Raw genomic sequence first — 17,121 nt, forward strand, 5'->3', positions numbered from 1 at the left:
TAGAGATTTTAATGTGAAACTGTTAAAATTGCAGTCTGGCACATGTCAGAGAAATGATGAAATGGTTGGTTCATAAAGATGTCAAGACAAAAACAGGTGCATCATTTGACCGATGTTCTGACTACAATCATGAATACAGATGTTTTCCTTTGTTTTCAGAGAATATGTATTTGGACTCTTGACCTGATTCAGAATAAAAACATATTTAGGGTAACTCATTTACAGTTATACACTGTTAAATTCATAAGCAGCATTCATATTTAGCACCACGCTATTATTGAGACAGGACTAAATCTTAAATCCTATTTGTGGTACATATTTACGTAAGCCCCATTTCAGATTGAATTAATAGTAAAAAAGAGAAGGGGCTTGTAAAGTATTGGGTTCAGTAACAAAGTTTGAATAGCATTTTATATTCATACCTATGTCATGCGGACCCTCAATAAGGACTGTCACCAGTGATCAAGAGCAAAACAGTTTTCACCTAGAACTTAAAAAACAGTGACTACAAGTCTATAAAGGTGTCTCTCAGGATGAGACCGGACATTTGCCAGGAAACAGTTGGAAATGAGGGCTTTAGTTATTACTGTGGTGGAGGGGGAAATCACTCATATGCACTTGGGAGGGGATTAAATCACTGACCAGCTCATGTAATATTGAAATGACCAAACATTTCCTTGAGAAGTAAATATGGTCTGTTTTAGAGTCATTCTTTTTCCTCCAGTATACACAGGATGAGATTTATGACAGTCTGCAGTGTCTGTCCTGGGTGAAACCTTTGGTAACCAGTTAGATGTATCTCAACAAACACAACAGCCTAATATGGGTCAGTAGTTCAAGTTTGAAAGAAGAACCGTGAAGAAAACATGAACATGACGGTTTTTTATTATTATTACTGCATTAATGCTTGACATCTCATCAGAGTAAAACATTATAGCCCCATCAGTGTGACCCACTGAATCCCAGTGAAAAGTCTTGGGGAGTGCGTGTTATCGCCAGCTCTGTGTGGGGCCCACGTCTTCCTTTACTTTGGTCTCTTATCCCCCTTTCTCATTTGTTCCGGACCCTTGTGCCCTCTCCTGTCCCTTATCATAGCCCCTTTGGTCTCACACTCCATCTGTATTCAGCGCCCTCTGTCCACGCTGACCTCCACAGCACAACCCCCTGCAACATTCAGCAGAAAAGCTTTTTTTTTTTTTTTTTTTTTTATTCTTTCTGGCTCAATCCCCCATGTTGTGTGCTTGTGTGTGATGTGGGTTTGTTTACTATGGAAGTGTGTGGATTATTCTGTTTGAGAGAGCTGTTAAAGCTAGTGTGACCCGTGTTATGCTGACCGTCCAGTTTTAGAGATTTTTCACCTCAGCAACTCAGCAGAATAAAAAGACAGCAGGCCATGGTTCCTGTCTCTGTAACTTCACCTGATTTTAAGTAGACACATCTGGTATTTATGAGTGCGCATATGGAAGGCGGATGGTGAGAGGAGCAGCAGTGGCTCGATTTTTTTTATCCCTACTGACACTGACAATGCCAGTAAACACTAATCAAATCATATATTTTTATAGAAAATAATATAGGTGTTAAAAATATGATTTAGTATTGATTAGGAATGAATTATTCATGATGCACCAAACCTTTTGAATCATCACACAGAATTGTAGAAAAATACTCCCACACCTCCCCCTGCCTGTAAAGAAAGCATGATTTAATAACTCCAACAAATATGCAAGACAGTGTTGTTTGTCAGTGGGGTTTTTTTCTGTTTTTTTTTCTGTTTGTGGATCTTTTCTACTTCACACAGTCAGAGGGAGAGAAGAAAAGTGCAAGAGTTGCTTGCAGGCATCAATCAATGAGCTGTTGTGTCTTTGTTTTTCATCCCCCCCTTAACATTTTCCAATACAGCATCTGCTCCAAACTACCTCAACAAAATAAGAACTGCACTGCTGCCACCGTTTCTGTCGCTGTATTGCGGAGAGAGAAATACATCTGAAAATTGTACATTTTGGATCAGTTGGCTCTTTACACAATCCCTGCCTATCTTTGATATTGTGCCAAACCAGACTTTAATTAATATCATGCAAACTTATTGGAAAGCTTGACCCTGCTAAGGCACCTTGCACCTTGTCTGAGGGCCTTACAGAGAGACGATGAGAAGTGATAGTGGTTAATTGATTCTCTCTCATGGGTGACGGGATCTGGACAGGTAGGACTCCGACTCCTTTCATCTGATTGAGGTAAAGGAGCAGTCAGAGGGTGCGAGACTGGATCAGACTGTCAAAGTGAAATGAAGCAGAGAGAGAACTTTGTGCCAGAGCAGTCAGGCCAGGGAACAGGCTGGAATTAGTGATCTGCTGTATCTTGATTTTTGATTTTTTTATGTTCAGGTTTGGCACACAACCTTTCTTCCTATCATCAGCTCCCTCTGCATGTATACATAGAGACCAGGAAGATAAGATCCTCTCAGGTTGAGTCATAAATGTGGAACTATACATGCAAACATCCAGTCATCCACACAAGAAAAGAGATAAGACTGCGTGGTACCAGTCTGGAGGTGGGACATGGGTGAGTGTGTTCCTGACAGACAGCTGTAAAGCCAAATCAGTAGAGTTGATCTGTTTGAGATGTACTGCTTTTAAAGTGTGTCCAATAAAGTTTTCATCTCTGAAAAGCCTTCTCCATGCAACCAACACGTCATGTTGACAACAAAGGAAGTACTTTTTGTGTGTGTGTGTGTGTGTGTGTGTGTGTGTGTGTGTGTGTGTGTGTGTGTGTGTGTGTCTTAGCATTTGCTTACATTCCCATCAGTCCTCATCTCCCTGCAGACTGTGTGTGTCGGGTGATTGTATACTTTGTTCTCTACAGTATGTGAGAGTATGAGTGCGCTTTATTTTTTTTCTCCAACCAGGAGAACTTGGCTCTCCAATCCTTTCCATACGCCGTCTACATGTGCAATTACATTCCTCCTTTAATAGAGACCAGAACTGTACACCAATCCAGTTTCAATAAAGAGCTACTGTTCCCTCGCTGTCTCTACTTACATGTGTGCACAGTACGGCCACAATAACCTCGTATCCCTGAGTAGTTCCACTCGTCCTGTCATCTAATTCCATGTAGGAAGTTGATTACAGATTGATTGGGCTCAAGTTTCCCCTCATGGACCAGACTGAGGTTCTGTATTTATAGACTGATGGAGACAGTACCAAGAACAACAAGCCAGTTGTCCGGTATGTGCAAACGTGAATTCTGCACGTGAACCTCAGTCAAACAGAATTTTTTCTTCTCTACGGCAACAAGAAAGATTAAAGCCAATATTTTGGCAATATAAAAAGTCACTCTAATTTTGTAAAAACGTGGACTGCAGGGGAAGGAAGGATCATATTTTGAAGCGATTTATTTTAGCTGATCCGGATCATTTAGAATACACCCAGATCAGACCCTGATAGGCATAAACTTTCAATCATAACGAAATACTTGCAGAACTAATGAGCCTCGCAAGCATGTGTATACCCCATTGTGCAATCCGTACAAAGATGCTGTGGATCATGTGTGACACACTTCTGTACCTGATTTTAACACTGAAGACGGAAGTGAAAAACAGTCAAACCAAACTGGCCTGCATGCATTTTTGATGAACAGAATTAGATCAGAGGTGACACTAACCGGCAAAATCTGAGAAATTAAAGCCAAACAATTTCTGTCCCCGCTCACACAGAGCTTGTCTAGAGTAGGGGGAACATTTGCTCTCATCATGGCTTGTTAGCGAGTCTTGTTGCGCTCCCTAAGCTCTATCTTGTCTCTGTCACTCTTTTGTTTATCTCCACCTCCTCTTGTGCATCTGGAGTTAATTTTGCCCATGCTGAAGATCAGGGTGGTGCCTCTTTCTGTTAGCTTGCTTGTTTTTCATCTGCTTGCCCCCAGAAGGTGCCGTCTCATTTTCTTAGATGCCACTCTTAGTTTCCACAGTAAGTGCTTTTATTCACAGGCTCCCTCCACTACGTGAACTGTACATCCCCTCTGTCTAGAACAAAGCGCTCAGTCATGACTCAGTCAAATAATCATTATGGCTCCTTAAGTACCTGTGTGGAGAGGTGGAACTGGCAGTCAGAGCTGAGGAATGTGCACCCAATAAAGCTGCCTTTGAATGCTTTCTCAGGAAATATAACAGCAGGTGGGAAAAAAAAGTGAAAAGAAAAAAAAAGACAGGGATTGGCAGGACAGATTAGTTTTCCAGCTGCTCAGAGCAAACAGTCAACAAATACTCCTGATGGTTTGGGTCTTCCTGCTCAGAGGGAAATGGGCCATAACAGAATCGCAGGCTAAAGTCACTGTCGAAAATATCGCAGTTAAACCACTTCCTCGCCATGATTGTCCATTATGTTTTTATTATGTTTGTCATTTGTTTCTCTTTGGTTCAAAATTTATTTGTATTTTGAACTCTTTTTTTTTTTAACCTTATAACTGTCTCCAAGGATTGCAGCCAAGATTTATCTGGTGTACTGTTAATTATGTCACAGATATCAGCCATGACATTTTAACTTTTACCATCCAGAGAATTGAAAGTGCATCGCTCATGTTTCAAAGGTATAAAATTCAATCTCTCGGAAATGATGGCCATTTTCATACTGTGGAGAATAATATGATGTCTTTCTGTCTTGTGTACATTTTCTCAGGGTATAACAAGTGCTGCTGATAAGTTTAAAATATATTTCTGCCAGATTGATGTCCAAGTATCAGGATCTATGTTCTCCTCAACATCGCTCTTCCATCTGTTGACAGTGTTCTTTGTACCTTTTATGCTTCGGATCTGGTTAAAAGCACACACTCGCACTGAGAAACATGTCATGAATATTAAACAGGTTTTGAAGGTACCATCTGAGCCCATACCTCTGTACTGTGTGTCGTTGAGTGATTGATCCCCCTCCTTGCAATCTCCATTTGTCTAAATTAACCATTTCAGCACTGTGGAGCCCAGCGAGAAGAAACACACATCATGGCTGCTGCGGCTCTTTGACAGCTCAAAACGCACGAGTGAAATATGGAAGCGTCACAAGGTTATTTTCTTTTATTTGAAAGTATAAAACTCGATTTTCATGATGTGTTGTCAACAGGTATGAAATCAAGTATGACAAGGACGACTACGTGCTTAGATTGAAGAAGACTTCCATTAATGACGAAGGCACATTCACCTGTGTGGCAGAAAACCGCGTGGGCAAGCTGGAGGCCTCCGCCACGCTCACAGTCCGAGGTATGTCGCGTATTTTTCTCTCCTGTTTTTCTTTTTTTTTTTCTCACATTCATGACAACTCCTTGAGACGTCACAGCTCACTGAGGTTAGGGTTAATATGTTATTTAGACTGTCACTTGACTCCATGGGGTCTCTGTCACACAAATGGAATTCCAGAATGCTGACTCTTACAGCCAAGTGAGAGATGTAGGCAGTCCATGAATCTGTTTAATTATTTACATTTCCTTGTGCGGCATTGACACGCTCTGCCACCCTCCCACTGTTGTGGTGCTCTACTAGCCACACTAGCTTGCTTGCTGTAATCAACCAGTCAGCAAAGCCATTTCACAGATTACTGGTGCACACCGCCGGTCCCACACCTGGGGTTTGCTAGGTTAATAAAAACATTCTAACCATAATTTCCCCTATATTTTGCCACTCTTCTTCCCATTAAACCCAAATGTTTAAGGTCCCTGTGGAGCACTTTAAAGCGACACAGTGTCTAGAGGGAGGTGAGGGGAATTTTTTTTGGAACTTGGGTTCTTGAGGATTGCATTCTGCATATATTTCTAACCAGCAAAAGAGGGGGAAAAAAAGGAAGAGAGGGATTTCAGGAGATGGCGTCTCTGCATGCTGTCTTTTACATGGTCTTTGAAATGTTTTTTTTTTTTACTCTGTCTTCTGCTCTATCCATCAGCGCTAGTGACAAACACACCTTCACCTTGCTGTTACAAACACACACACCTCATAGAGTTGTAGATTTCATGAATGCAGACAGAGAAGGTTTAGCGGCCTGAAAAGCAGGAATGTTTACCTGCACAAAAATTTAAATGAAATTGAAGATATCTGACCACATGGCGGCGCTCACACCAGACTGTCTTGATCTTTCTGGGTAACCGAGACTTTGACCTGATCAACACAACTGTCCAGTGAATAGTGGAGAGAAGCCCCTGGACCCTCTCTGTTATGCGTTCTCTTTGCAAGAAATGTGTTGGTTCCAACACAACATGTCATTCATTCTGACTTTGATTTGTTTTCTTTATTTTTTTGTTCTGTTCTTCTTCTGTTGTTATATGTTTGTGTGTCTGTGTCTTTTTTCTTTTGTGTATCCACTTCTCCATTGTTGTGTCTCCAGATCGCAATGTCGGTAAGTACCATCCTTCTGATTTGACTCCATCCCGCATGCTCTCTCCATCCACACCTCTGCATCTGGCTGCTTGATAATAAGTTACCATTGCTTTGACATTATTGCACTCATATCTTCAGACGTATAGCAAATAGTCTGTAGTCTTTGAGCTTTACTTTGATGACATAGGTGGAAAAAAAGGACCGTATTGAAAACGATGTGTAGGAAATCACACTGCTGATTTGCTGGTTTAAAGCTTTGCTGGGAATTTAAAGGGGTAGTTCACCCGCAAATGAAAACTCCGGCCGATGGAAGGATGGGGGAAGTTTTTTAGTCCATAAAATGGAGCTGGAGTGTCAAAGGAAAAGGTGTGCAGCAATCTCACAAACAATGGAAGTGAACGGTGACCAACTTTCCAACAAGTACATAGTAAAACCATAAAATTCCCCCATGCTGCTCGTCTGATGCGATCAAAGTGACCTGAAGCGTCGATATACCAAGTTGTTTAGAAAAACATCCGACAACGTCCCTGCCGCCATGAGTCAAAAATTCACCCGGCATTCAGTCAGCTTGAGGGTGAGTGGATAATGACAGGATTCACGTTTTTTTAGTGAACTATCCCTTTTAACAATCAAATGCTTTATTAATCATTTCAGGTATATGTGAAGCATTATTAGAAATTTGCCCATAATATTTGTTTCACCTTGTTAATTCCAAATATACTGAATAAAGTTAAGATTAGAGTTTCAAAAGAAAACATAAGCTGTTTTTTTTAACTTTATAGGTGTCAGTCATTTCTATTTGATCTCAGTTGTCCTCTGATAGAACTGATGCAGGGTTCAGTGCTGCGCAACAACTCTGAAAGTGACCCAGAGCTTTTGTCACTTACCAGATGGCGCTTTACGTGCTCCATCCTGTCTTTTAAAATGAGTGAGAGCCGGCTTGCAGTCTGGAAGTCTCAGACATTGTCATCTCATATGGTCCAGGAAGTGTTTAACTTGCAAGTCTTGAGGCAATCTGTGGATTTTTGGAAACCAAAGCTAGGATCTGTTTGTTTTGGACAGGCTTTTTTCTGTCTGAGCTCCAACAATCTCGTTTGATTTCCCCGTAGATGGAGAAAAGGTCAAGGCAGAATCAAATTTGATACAGTAAGGAGTGTGTTCCATTGTTTTAGGCAGTGAGTGAAAATGGGCATCTGGAGAGAGAGGTGGGATTTTGGGAGAGCAGAAAACTGCAGTAATAAGAAGCATAGTAGTAATACAATGAAGGGTGAAGAAGAAAAATGGCAGAAGTGTGTGTCAAGACATGCTTGACTGGCAGAAAATGCCAGACATTGTCTCAGTGGCAGAACTTTAGTTACCAAAACAGCAGTGGCTGTTATACGATTGTCAAACTGTCAGCTTCCAAGAAAATAGAGGAAATTACACATTCACTCTGCCTGTGGGAAGAGACAGTAATTGCTGTCGACTTCTGAATAAAATATGATTGAACGTGGGATTTAAAAGTAGGAAGAAATGCCTCTACATTTTGGTGCCGAATGGATATCTGTCTCTCTGTCCATTTGTTCTTTTCACCCTAACTGCGTTGAACTCTCTCCAAAACAGTCAAATGTGACTTGTCATGAATTAAATATGAGCACCTGATCATGTGTTTCCTTAGGAGGGAGGATGAAGGAGCTTCTCAGATGTCATTAAGGGTCTCTGGATGAAAATGTAGCCAGTATGAGTTAGCCCTGAGCCACGCTGGGAAACTGTCACACACTTGCTTCCTCTTGATTGGACTGAGTTTTTGATCTATGCTTGTCTTTGGGCCTCCTTCCTCCTTTGTAGGTCCACCCCCTCACATTTCCCTTATGTGTCATATTCAAATGTAATTTAAGCTATAAATGTAAGATTGAAAATGGGGCCATAGATATAGAATAAGCATATGATTATGAGCTCGAGACAAGTTTCAGTGCTGAGAGTGGTTAGAAATATTTGGAGAGTTTAGACGGTGATGTGTTTCTCAGGTTTGAAGTGAAATCTATTACTTAAATAGGAACAATGACCTTTTTTTTTTACTAGCATATGAATCCTTTCTCTCTCTGTGGGATTTGATTTGTCTTTGTTTCTCCACTGAGTAAGATTAAGGATGAGCATCATTTCTGGTAAGGTGGGTCATTGACAAAATGAATGGGGACATGAGTTTGGTAGCAGCTGGCGTTAAAGCTTCCTCAGAACTTCCTGGACTTTGGTAGGTGGAGTACTATCATGAGACTAAAACAAAGCTAAGGGAATGTAAATAAAGAGGATTTCATGTGTCACATGAACCATGAGGAAGGAAAAGGAGGAACATCCTAATGACAAAACCCTGAGTCAGGGATGTGGACCAGTCTGCAAGGTGTGAAACCCAAATTTTAGGGGAGTGGAAAAGAGCAGAGGAAGAAAGGGGCGGGAACAGAGCCTTAGCCAGAACATGATTTAGGAGCTCAGTATCAGGCCCAGCTTTGAGAGCCACAAGATATCCTAGCTGCAGAAGGCCAAACGGGAAGGCTGTAAATCTGTAGCCATCTGTACCATTCCCAACTGTGTGTATCTTTGACAAACACACACCCCCAAAAAGGGATTACATGGAGAAACCAGCCAAATGGGAATGAGTTTGGCCTTACTGAAACCAGCTGGCTTGTCAGAGAAAGGACTTACAAAGAAATCAAAAGAAACAGAAAAGGGGGCAAGATGTTGCAATACAGGTTTTTTTTGTCATAAAATGTCCAATAAATCTTTTAAAATGTCAAAATTTTGTATTTTTCTTTTGAGGGATTCTACTACCATTGTCTGTACTTACTTGGGGTTAGGAAGGTTTGGACCATGTCTGCAGTTGGTTGACTTTGATTGTCTCTGCAGAACCAATAATCCTCCTGGAAGGAACAGTTGCTGATATCTTGCCAAATATGACTCTTGTCAACACAGGACCCAGACATCCAGGTCTTGGGTCATGCAGTTTATCACGTCCTCTCAAAGTTCAGACGAGATAGCTTGGTTTGCAGCAGATCCAATTGTTTGGAGTTTTTTGTTGTTGTTGTTGTTGTTCTCATGGCAACATTTTCTATAATGTCATAAGGTTACTGGTTGCTAAGACAGACATAAAGTGAAAGTCCAAAGTTTGGCTTGGTTGCTATGTTCCATCATCTACACAGAACACCTTTACTGTTGTTTATTTGACATGAATAGAGACATTTTTAATCAATTTGTCCTGCAACAACAGTTGCTAATTTTATCACCCGTCAGTAACGAACTTGAATGGAGCAGCCATTATTGTCCAATAAAAAATTGCAATATTGCTGTGTAACATTTGGTGTGAGATGAAATCATGGTTACAGAGAGAAGGGAGGCAGCACAGCACAGCAGATGCACATGTATCCCTAAACCCTGCTCTCTTTATTATTGAACTGCATCTGTCAAGTTGTCAGTCAGTCAGAAATGTCTCACTCTTGTCCAGACTGCAAGTGTGTGACAACTGGCCCTGGCGTCTGACAGAGTTGTGAATATCGACCGCGAAAGCTTCACACTTTATTCTCAAAGTTTGATAGCTTTTCAAGTGTCGTCTTTCTTTGGTTGAGTGTTACCTTGAAGTGTGGTAAACACAGCAATGGTCGTATCTGCCACACACTCGCATCGACACTGAACCGTGTAGGCCTGAGGTTTCCAATGCATTGTGATCTATGCTAAACCTTCCATGATTAACCCTGTTCATAGTGGTGGATGTGCCCGGGGCATGGGTGTGCCTACGTGTTGTCTCAGATCTAAACAACATTGTGAGTGAGGCGCGTCCCTGTGTGATTGTCAATGTGACTGTCATTCATTCAGCCACAGCCTCACCTGAATGAATGGCCAACCTGGTTACCATGGCAATAATAGTCATTGGTGTTCAGAGCCATTACAGAAAAACAGACTTGATTGAACGCTGCATGGAAGCTCTGTACAGCACTCCCATTTTGATTTGATTATGTGCTATATTGCTTGTTTTTGCTTGACATCCCCAATATGTCCAGCCCCAGTGTTCAGCATCACTACCAGTCTACTAATACTGACGTTTTCACCCTTTGACCCCAGCTGCCCCCCAGTTTGTCATCCGTCCAAGGGACCAAATCGTGGCTCAAGGCCGCACAGCCACCTTCCCATGTGAAACCAAAGGAAACCCTCAGCCTGCAGTCTTCTGGCAGAAGGAGGGGAGTCAGGTGAGAGCAGAAAACCTCGATTGAAAACATCTTATACTTGTAATTCATGTTTTCTTTTTTCATTAGATTAAATTATGGGACAACAGATTCTATATTTGATTTTGTCATCGTTGAAAAGCTCCCTCAAATGTGGTTATTAAACACTTGTGACAGACATGTAGTGGAGGCAGGATCGTTTAGAGCTTAACAAAGAACGTAACGTCACCACACATCAAAATTAGAGTTTGACCGATACTGGATTTTCGGGGTCAATGCTGATACCAGTATTAGGTTGTGTAAATTCTAAAAGTTTGTATAGCAGCCATGGTTCTTTTTACATTGATTCCTTACAAAGATATCTAAAGGAAGCAGTAATTCTCAATTTAAAAATAGATTCATTGCCTGATAGTATATCAGTGCACTGGAGGAGTAGATTCACTGGGATTTTGATGTTTATAAATTACACCAAGCATCTTTTTTCTCAATTCTGCTGTTATATTGGCCGATAAATCTATGATAGGCCAATAGGATTGGCCAAACCAATTTATCTTTGGAGTTGGATTTAAAATATACTGCTTCCCTAAACAGCAACATGAGTCTGCTTTGTGTCTAGCGTTATGAACATTCAGTTTGTTGTTTGGATTCCCTTGGCTCTCACACACAAACACACAGTACTTCAAAACTACGTTATCTCTCATCAGTGTCTTTACGACAGACATACAGATACACCTTTGTTCTCAGGAGCCGCCAAGCGACTATGTGCTTGGCAAAGTGCTAATCGGTTTCCCGTGACCCTTCACTGATAAGAACAATCCTATCCCTCACTCAAGCAGATAACCCATTCAAATACCTGGGTGTCCTCACAACATTTAACAACAGTGCCAATTAGGAGCCAGTCGGGGCTTGTAGATGAGCCAGAGATATGATTCAGCTCTGGCTATGGTTCAAACACACACACACACACACACACACACACACACACACACACACACACACACACACACACACACGTACACATTGCCTGCAGGCCAACAATTACAGCAAGGTTCTCTGAACAAAAGGGAGACACATGCTTGGTGTAATATTCACCCACTTTACTTACCGATGTGCGACCCAAAGTACACGGCTCAGTCATATTGAGTAACTGTGAACTTGTTGCGATCAGATTTATATCTGGCGTGTGTCTCACACTGTCATTAGAGAAGATGCTTTGGAAACAAGTGTGCTACACTTGGCTTTGTTCAAGTGGTTACATGTCTGGCCAACTCGTTACTCAACACTGTGCATCACTGCATTCTCCAGCAAACCCACCTTGACTCATAAAAAGGTATGAAGGCATTTGTTTAGAGAACAAATTGAATTTGATTAATTACAGTAATTAAGTGACCGAAAGGACCTTTTTCTCTCACACTTGAGGATAATGGAGTGTACCCCGCATTTGCTGGAGATGTGTGGAGCCTAATTGGAAGAAACAACATAATTTGTTGCATTAAAGTGATTAGGTGTAATTAAATCCAGTTAATGTGTTTGCTCTTTACCTTTAGGAGTAATGTCAGGAAAGAGGAAAGCTAAAAAAAAAAAGGAGCTGGGCTGCGATAAGGTAGCAGAAAAGCAAAATGAAAAAGCAGCAGAGGTGACATTTTGTTAGTGTTATCAATCATTTGCTGAATGCTGTATTATATTCAGCATGTAGATCAAAACTACTGTGAAATTGAAGAAGCAAGGGAAGTGTTCCTGAATCCAAACAACAAAAGTAGCTTGAATAACATGGCAAAGTTGCTGGCTTGGCCCAAGACTGCGTGTGAAACTAAATCATCAAACTGTATACATGTTGTGCCCTTTGTGCAGATGGTTAACCAAGTGATAAATAGAATTGTTCACACTGTGGCCTGTGCGTATTTGTGTGTGATATATACTGTATATTTGTGTTTGGCAAATGATTTTGTGTGTGTGAGTGTGAGAGCATTTTGTAATCATACTGGTTCCATGTTCTCACTAATTGGCTGTTTGTTCCTCCTCCATTGCAGAATTTGCTTTTTCCCAACCAACCCCAGCAGCCCAACAGTCGCTTCTCAGTGTCGCCCAGCGGTGACCTCACCATCTCATCTGTGCAGCGGGCAGATGCTGGTTACTATATTTGCCAGGCCCTGACTGTTGCAGGCAGTATTCTCGCCAAGGCTCAACTGGAGGTCACAGATGGTGAGGGAACTTTTTTAATTTATTTTTGGGTTTGTTTTCTTTTTTTTTCATGCAAGCGTACTGGCACAAGCCTTTGCTCCGCTTCAGATGTGGTGAAGCTGGTCCATTAAAACACTAAATGTTTTATTTCCTTGTTCATGCACTTGGAGAGTTTCTCCTCAAATATGTTATATTTCTACAGACATTTATGGCGTAAAATTTTAGTTTTTCATGTTTTCACTGGAGCCCATTTTTTAGTCTTGTTGAGATAAAATGCAGAATATAGCCTTTAAAACCTTTGAAATTACAAATAGCGGACAAATGTCTCTTTTTTTTTGTTACTCCATGCACAGGAATATTATTTGAAAGGATTTAATTACATTTTTTCTCTACTTTTCCTTTTGGAGGGAAAATAAAGCATTGCCCTTGAGTTCGTTCAAGTTTAATGATCAGTGTTGACTGAGTGAGTAGGTTAGGTGCAAACGTGTGAGGGAGAAAAAAAAAAAAGGACATGATTGAGTGAGTGAGTGACAATGGGTTTCTGTGGAATGAATTATGTAGTCCTGCGAGCTGGGGGAGCATCTAATCTGCACGGCTGTGATTGCAAGATAGACGGCCATCCATATGTCTCCTGAAGTACCTGCTAGCAGGAAGATTAAAAGCACCACAGGAACACTTTTTTTCACCATTTTATTTGAAACAGGAATTGAAATCTGCCATGTCCTTCAGTCGACTGAAATAATATATTTTCACATTTTACAGTCAAATAATCGATGTGAGTTTTGTTTCTACCGGTAAGATGTGCAAGGGAAGTGTGAGGAAGGTCTAAGTGAAAAGGAGGGAGAGGAGTATAGCAGGGCCAGGGTGAGGTCATGGCTACACCTGCTGCAGTCTCCGTGTGATTTACTGCCGCAAGTCCCAGCAACAGTCTGTGGAGTTCAAGGAGATCTGTAATGAGAAATTCCTGATCCAGAAACCCAAGGCCTCTCCCGAGTCTTTCCTCCTCCCTCTGTCACTCCTACATGCCATCAACATATCAGACGCTTCAAGTCCCTAAAACCAAGAGAGGCACTGTCTTCCATCAGTCTTAAAGGAATCTCCAGTGAGTTGAATAACATGTAAATCTTCCAGAAACAAAGATGGTTGCACATCATAATCCAGGCCATTTAGTAGATTTAACATTTCCAACAATGTAGATCCATCGTTGGAAATAATATGGCAGGCAGGAAACTTTTTATATACTTTCATACGATCTGACTTAAAAGGCTGGATTTCTGCACGGGTATTCTTGCCTCATTTATTTGACTCTGAGTGAGCAGCAACACACGAAAACTGTGTGTTACTTGAAATAATTTCCTTTTGTCAGTCGTAGCTGTGAGAGAGAAATTAGGGGTGGAAATGAGGGTGTGATAATGTGTTGAAAGGTTACGGAGGTAGACTTGGTAATTTGCCCCTGCAGGTCTAACATCATTAATCCATACCTTCTAATTAATGTGGGTTCTGGGATGCCAGGGGGACTCCACATTATTCAGCTCTAAATATATAAACTGCCTGTGTGCTAGACTGCGAACTCTCTGTAAGATCACCTTTGACATACCCACTATTTCAAAGAAGAAGCCCACCGCCTTCTTTTAATATTCTAACCAATTTGTTGAATGAATCGCAGCATTACAGTTGATCTTAATGGAAAATAAGATCGTAAAATCAGTTGTTTTGGCCCAAAATTTTCTGTTAATTTGAAACATGTCTGTTTTGCAACATGTGTTATGTAATATAAGAGTTATGTTATACAAGATATTTCCACCAATGCTCAAACTCAGAGAGATCTTTTATTCCAGGTTTTATTCACCTGTCAATAGCGTCTTAACACAATTCAGTGCTTTGTAAGCAAAATGTTGTGGCTGCTTTATCCGACTATAACATGAATATAACCCTAATGCGAGTAGAACATTACCTCGTCCGTGACTTCTGGCTGAGTCACATCAGATTCATCATAAAGACAACAACTCCCACGGTCACATGCTGCATAATGATGTCATCAAACCATGCTATTTTGCTTTAGAAACCCTTGGAGACATAAATTACACATTGTGCCGTCAATATTGTCCACTCCGTTGTCAGGAGGTGGTTTCATTTTAACATTTAGTATTTGAAATTTACCTATTATTGTTCTGCACACTACACATAATGAAGTATTTATCTAAACCACAGTGAGTCGAGAGCCTCCCGCCAAACTGGACCGCAGAGTCTAGAGTAGTGTTTAAAAATAAGGCTACCCAGACAGTAACTGGAAACTGCTTAGCATCCCTCTGCCACATCAGTGAAACTAGAAAACACTCGTCAGCTGTTCCTGCTGTGCTTCCTGGAAATGTAGGATGTAGTCATGCAATAACAAAACCTGTCGAGAAAAAATATGCTTTACTTTATGATCAATGCTGTCATAGTCAGACACTTCATGTGTTTAATCTTAATGCATCTTATCATGTCATTACTGCAGTGCTCACAGACAGACCACCGCCCATCATTCGTCAGGGCCCGTCTAATCAGACGTTAGGGGTGGACAGTGTGGCGCTGCTGAAGTGCCAAGCATCAGGAGACCCCATCCCGTCTATCAGCTGGCTGAAGGATGGGGTTAGTCTGCTGGGAAAAGACCCCCGCATGTCCCTGCAGGAGCTTGGTAGCCTCCAGATTAAGAACATCAAGGTAACAGATTTCACTTGCCTAATATCTGATTGATCAATTTCTTCAACCAGTTCACTTCCTTTTCCTTTTCTTTTTCTCTTTTGTTTTGTCGGCACTCTCTTTCCCGAAATGTGTCTGCTGCAATTGAAGTATTTAGACAATCGTATTTGCATGGTCAGATCTAAGTAGTCTCAAGATTAACTTTGATGGACAAGAGGAAGAATAACGCCCTAAAGAGATGAATAGATGGCATCGATTTTTTTTTTTTCCTTAATAGTTTGGTCGTATTACTTAGTGCCATGACAGCTTCAACAGGGTTCATCTGTGCGGTCTTGGACGGACTCCAGCTGTAGGATAGAAACAAGTATGCACTTACAGATATATATATATACACACACTCATACACACACACACACACACACACACATTTAGAGTAGATTAAATTTAAAGAGCTCACATCTTCCTTTCCCCACTCTCAGGCCTCAGTGGAATATCTATTACGCTTGACAAAGCTGCCGACCACTGACATGTTATTTAATAAATGGAGGGAAGGCACAGGGACAAAAAACAAAGCTCTAAGAGGGATGGAGAGACAAGCCAGCTGTCATCGGTCCAGGGGGTTCCTGCAGCCCACCCTAAATTAATTAGCCTGGTGTTGTTGTGGTCGGCAGGACAGTGGGGAAATGGTGGTGGGTGGGGGGTGGAAAAGTGATGGAAGGGTGGTGAGTAGAAAATGGAATTCATTAGGAAATTAGCGTCAGCACTTTGAGGCACTCAAAATAGACACACATTTTGGCCAGCACAAGGCGAGCCCGTGAAGTTCCACCATCCTTCTTAGTGTTTTCAAGTTCACATGTCTTTGCCTCTGCTCTCTGCAGGGATGAAATGAAAGGCCTTTTTTAGTAAAACTAAGATAAGTGCACTTCTGGGGTGCAGATGGTGTATCTGCATTCACATGTGTCTGTCCGTGTGCTTAAGCTTTCAGACTCCGGGATCTACACGTGTGTGGCCACCAGCTCGAGCGGTGAAACATCCTGGAGTGCTTTCTTGGAAGTTAAAGGTACAAACACAGCTGAATTATTCCATTTATTTTATTCCTTTCAATTTGTCAGTTTCATTTTGGTAGAGACTTTTCTCCCTCCGTCTCCCTTATTTCAGAATCTGGGGCTGTGTTGGTCATGAAGACCCATGATGAGAATGAGCTTCCAGGGCCACCATCTAAACCTCAGGTCACCGATGTCACCAAGAACAGTGTGTCTTTATCCTGGCAGGCAGGGATGGTCGGAGCATCACCTGTCTCTTCTTTTGTCATTGAAGCCTTCAGGTTTGTTTTAACAGTAACGCCAAACCCTCACACGTTAGTTTGCACGATATGGGTAGCAAGGAAAAGTATTTCCTACTTGAAAAGATGCTGAACTTAATGTGAATGATGTTTTGTATGACAGTCAGTCAGTGAGCAACAGCTGGCAGACAGTAGCAGATCATGTGAAAACCACCCAGTACACCGTCAAAGGTCTCCGCCCCAACACCATCTACCTGTTCATGGTCCGAGCAGTCAACGGCCAGGGTCTGAGTGACCCCAGTCCCATGTCTGAGCCAGTCAGAACACAAGGTAAGTTACGTTGCATCGGCATGAACAGAGTTTCCCTGATAGTAGCACTCTCTTCAGTCATTTCCAAACCTGTCATAATCACTTTCATGTAGTCCTTCCTTTTTTTT

At 41.5% G+C, this 17,121-nt stretch overlaps 1 protein-coding gene across 6 annotated transcripts in view; it reads left to right on the forward strand.

Annotated features, from left to right (window-relative positions):
* The window catches only part of robo2 (roundabout, axon guidance receptor, homolog 2 (Drosophila)), a 298,999-nt gene that overhangs the window by 244,528 nt on the left and 37,350 nt on the right, over positions 1 to 17,121 (forward strand). For 5 of the 6 annotated variants that reach the window (XM_086216565.1, XM_086216563.1, XM_086216568.1 and 2 more), the window contains 8 exons: positions 5,106 to 5,242; positions 6,357 to 6,368; positions 10,439 to 10,563; positions 12,570 to 12,741; positions 15,218 to 15,423; positions 16,381 to 16,462; positions 16,561 to 16,726; positions 16,848 to 17,014. In XM_086216565.1, the coding sequence (XP_086072691.1) occupies positions 5,106 to 5,242; positions 6,357 to 6,368; positions 10,439 to 10,563; positions 12,570 to 12,741; positions 15,218 to 15,423; positions 16,381 to 16,462; positions 16,561 to 16,726; positions 16,848 to 17,014 (1,067 nt within the window). The remainder of the gene's footprint in view (positions 1 to 5,105; positions 5,243 to 6,356; positions 6,369 to 10,438; positions 10,564 to 12,569; positions 12,742 to 15,217; positions 15,424 to 16,380; positions 16,463 to 16,560; positions 16,727 to 16,847; positions 17,015 to 17,121) is intronic. The other variant, XM_086216564.1, reaches the window with a different exon arrangement.

The sequence above is a fragment of the Aulostomus chinensis genome, chromosome 10 (assembly GCF_037954235.1).
Source record: "Aulostomus chinensis isolate RoL2024-O1b breed Wild chromosome 10, RoL_Achi_v1.0, whole genome shotgun sequence".
Lineage (NCBI taxonomy): Eukaryota > Metazoa > Chordata > Actinopteri > Syngnathiformes > Aulostomidae > Aulostomus > Aulostomus chinensis.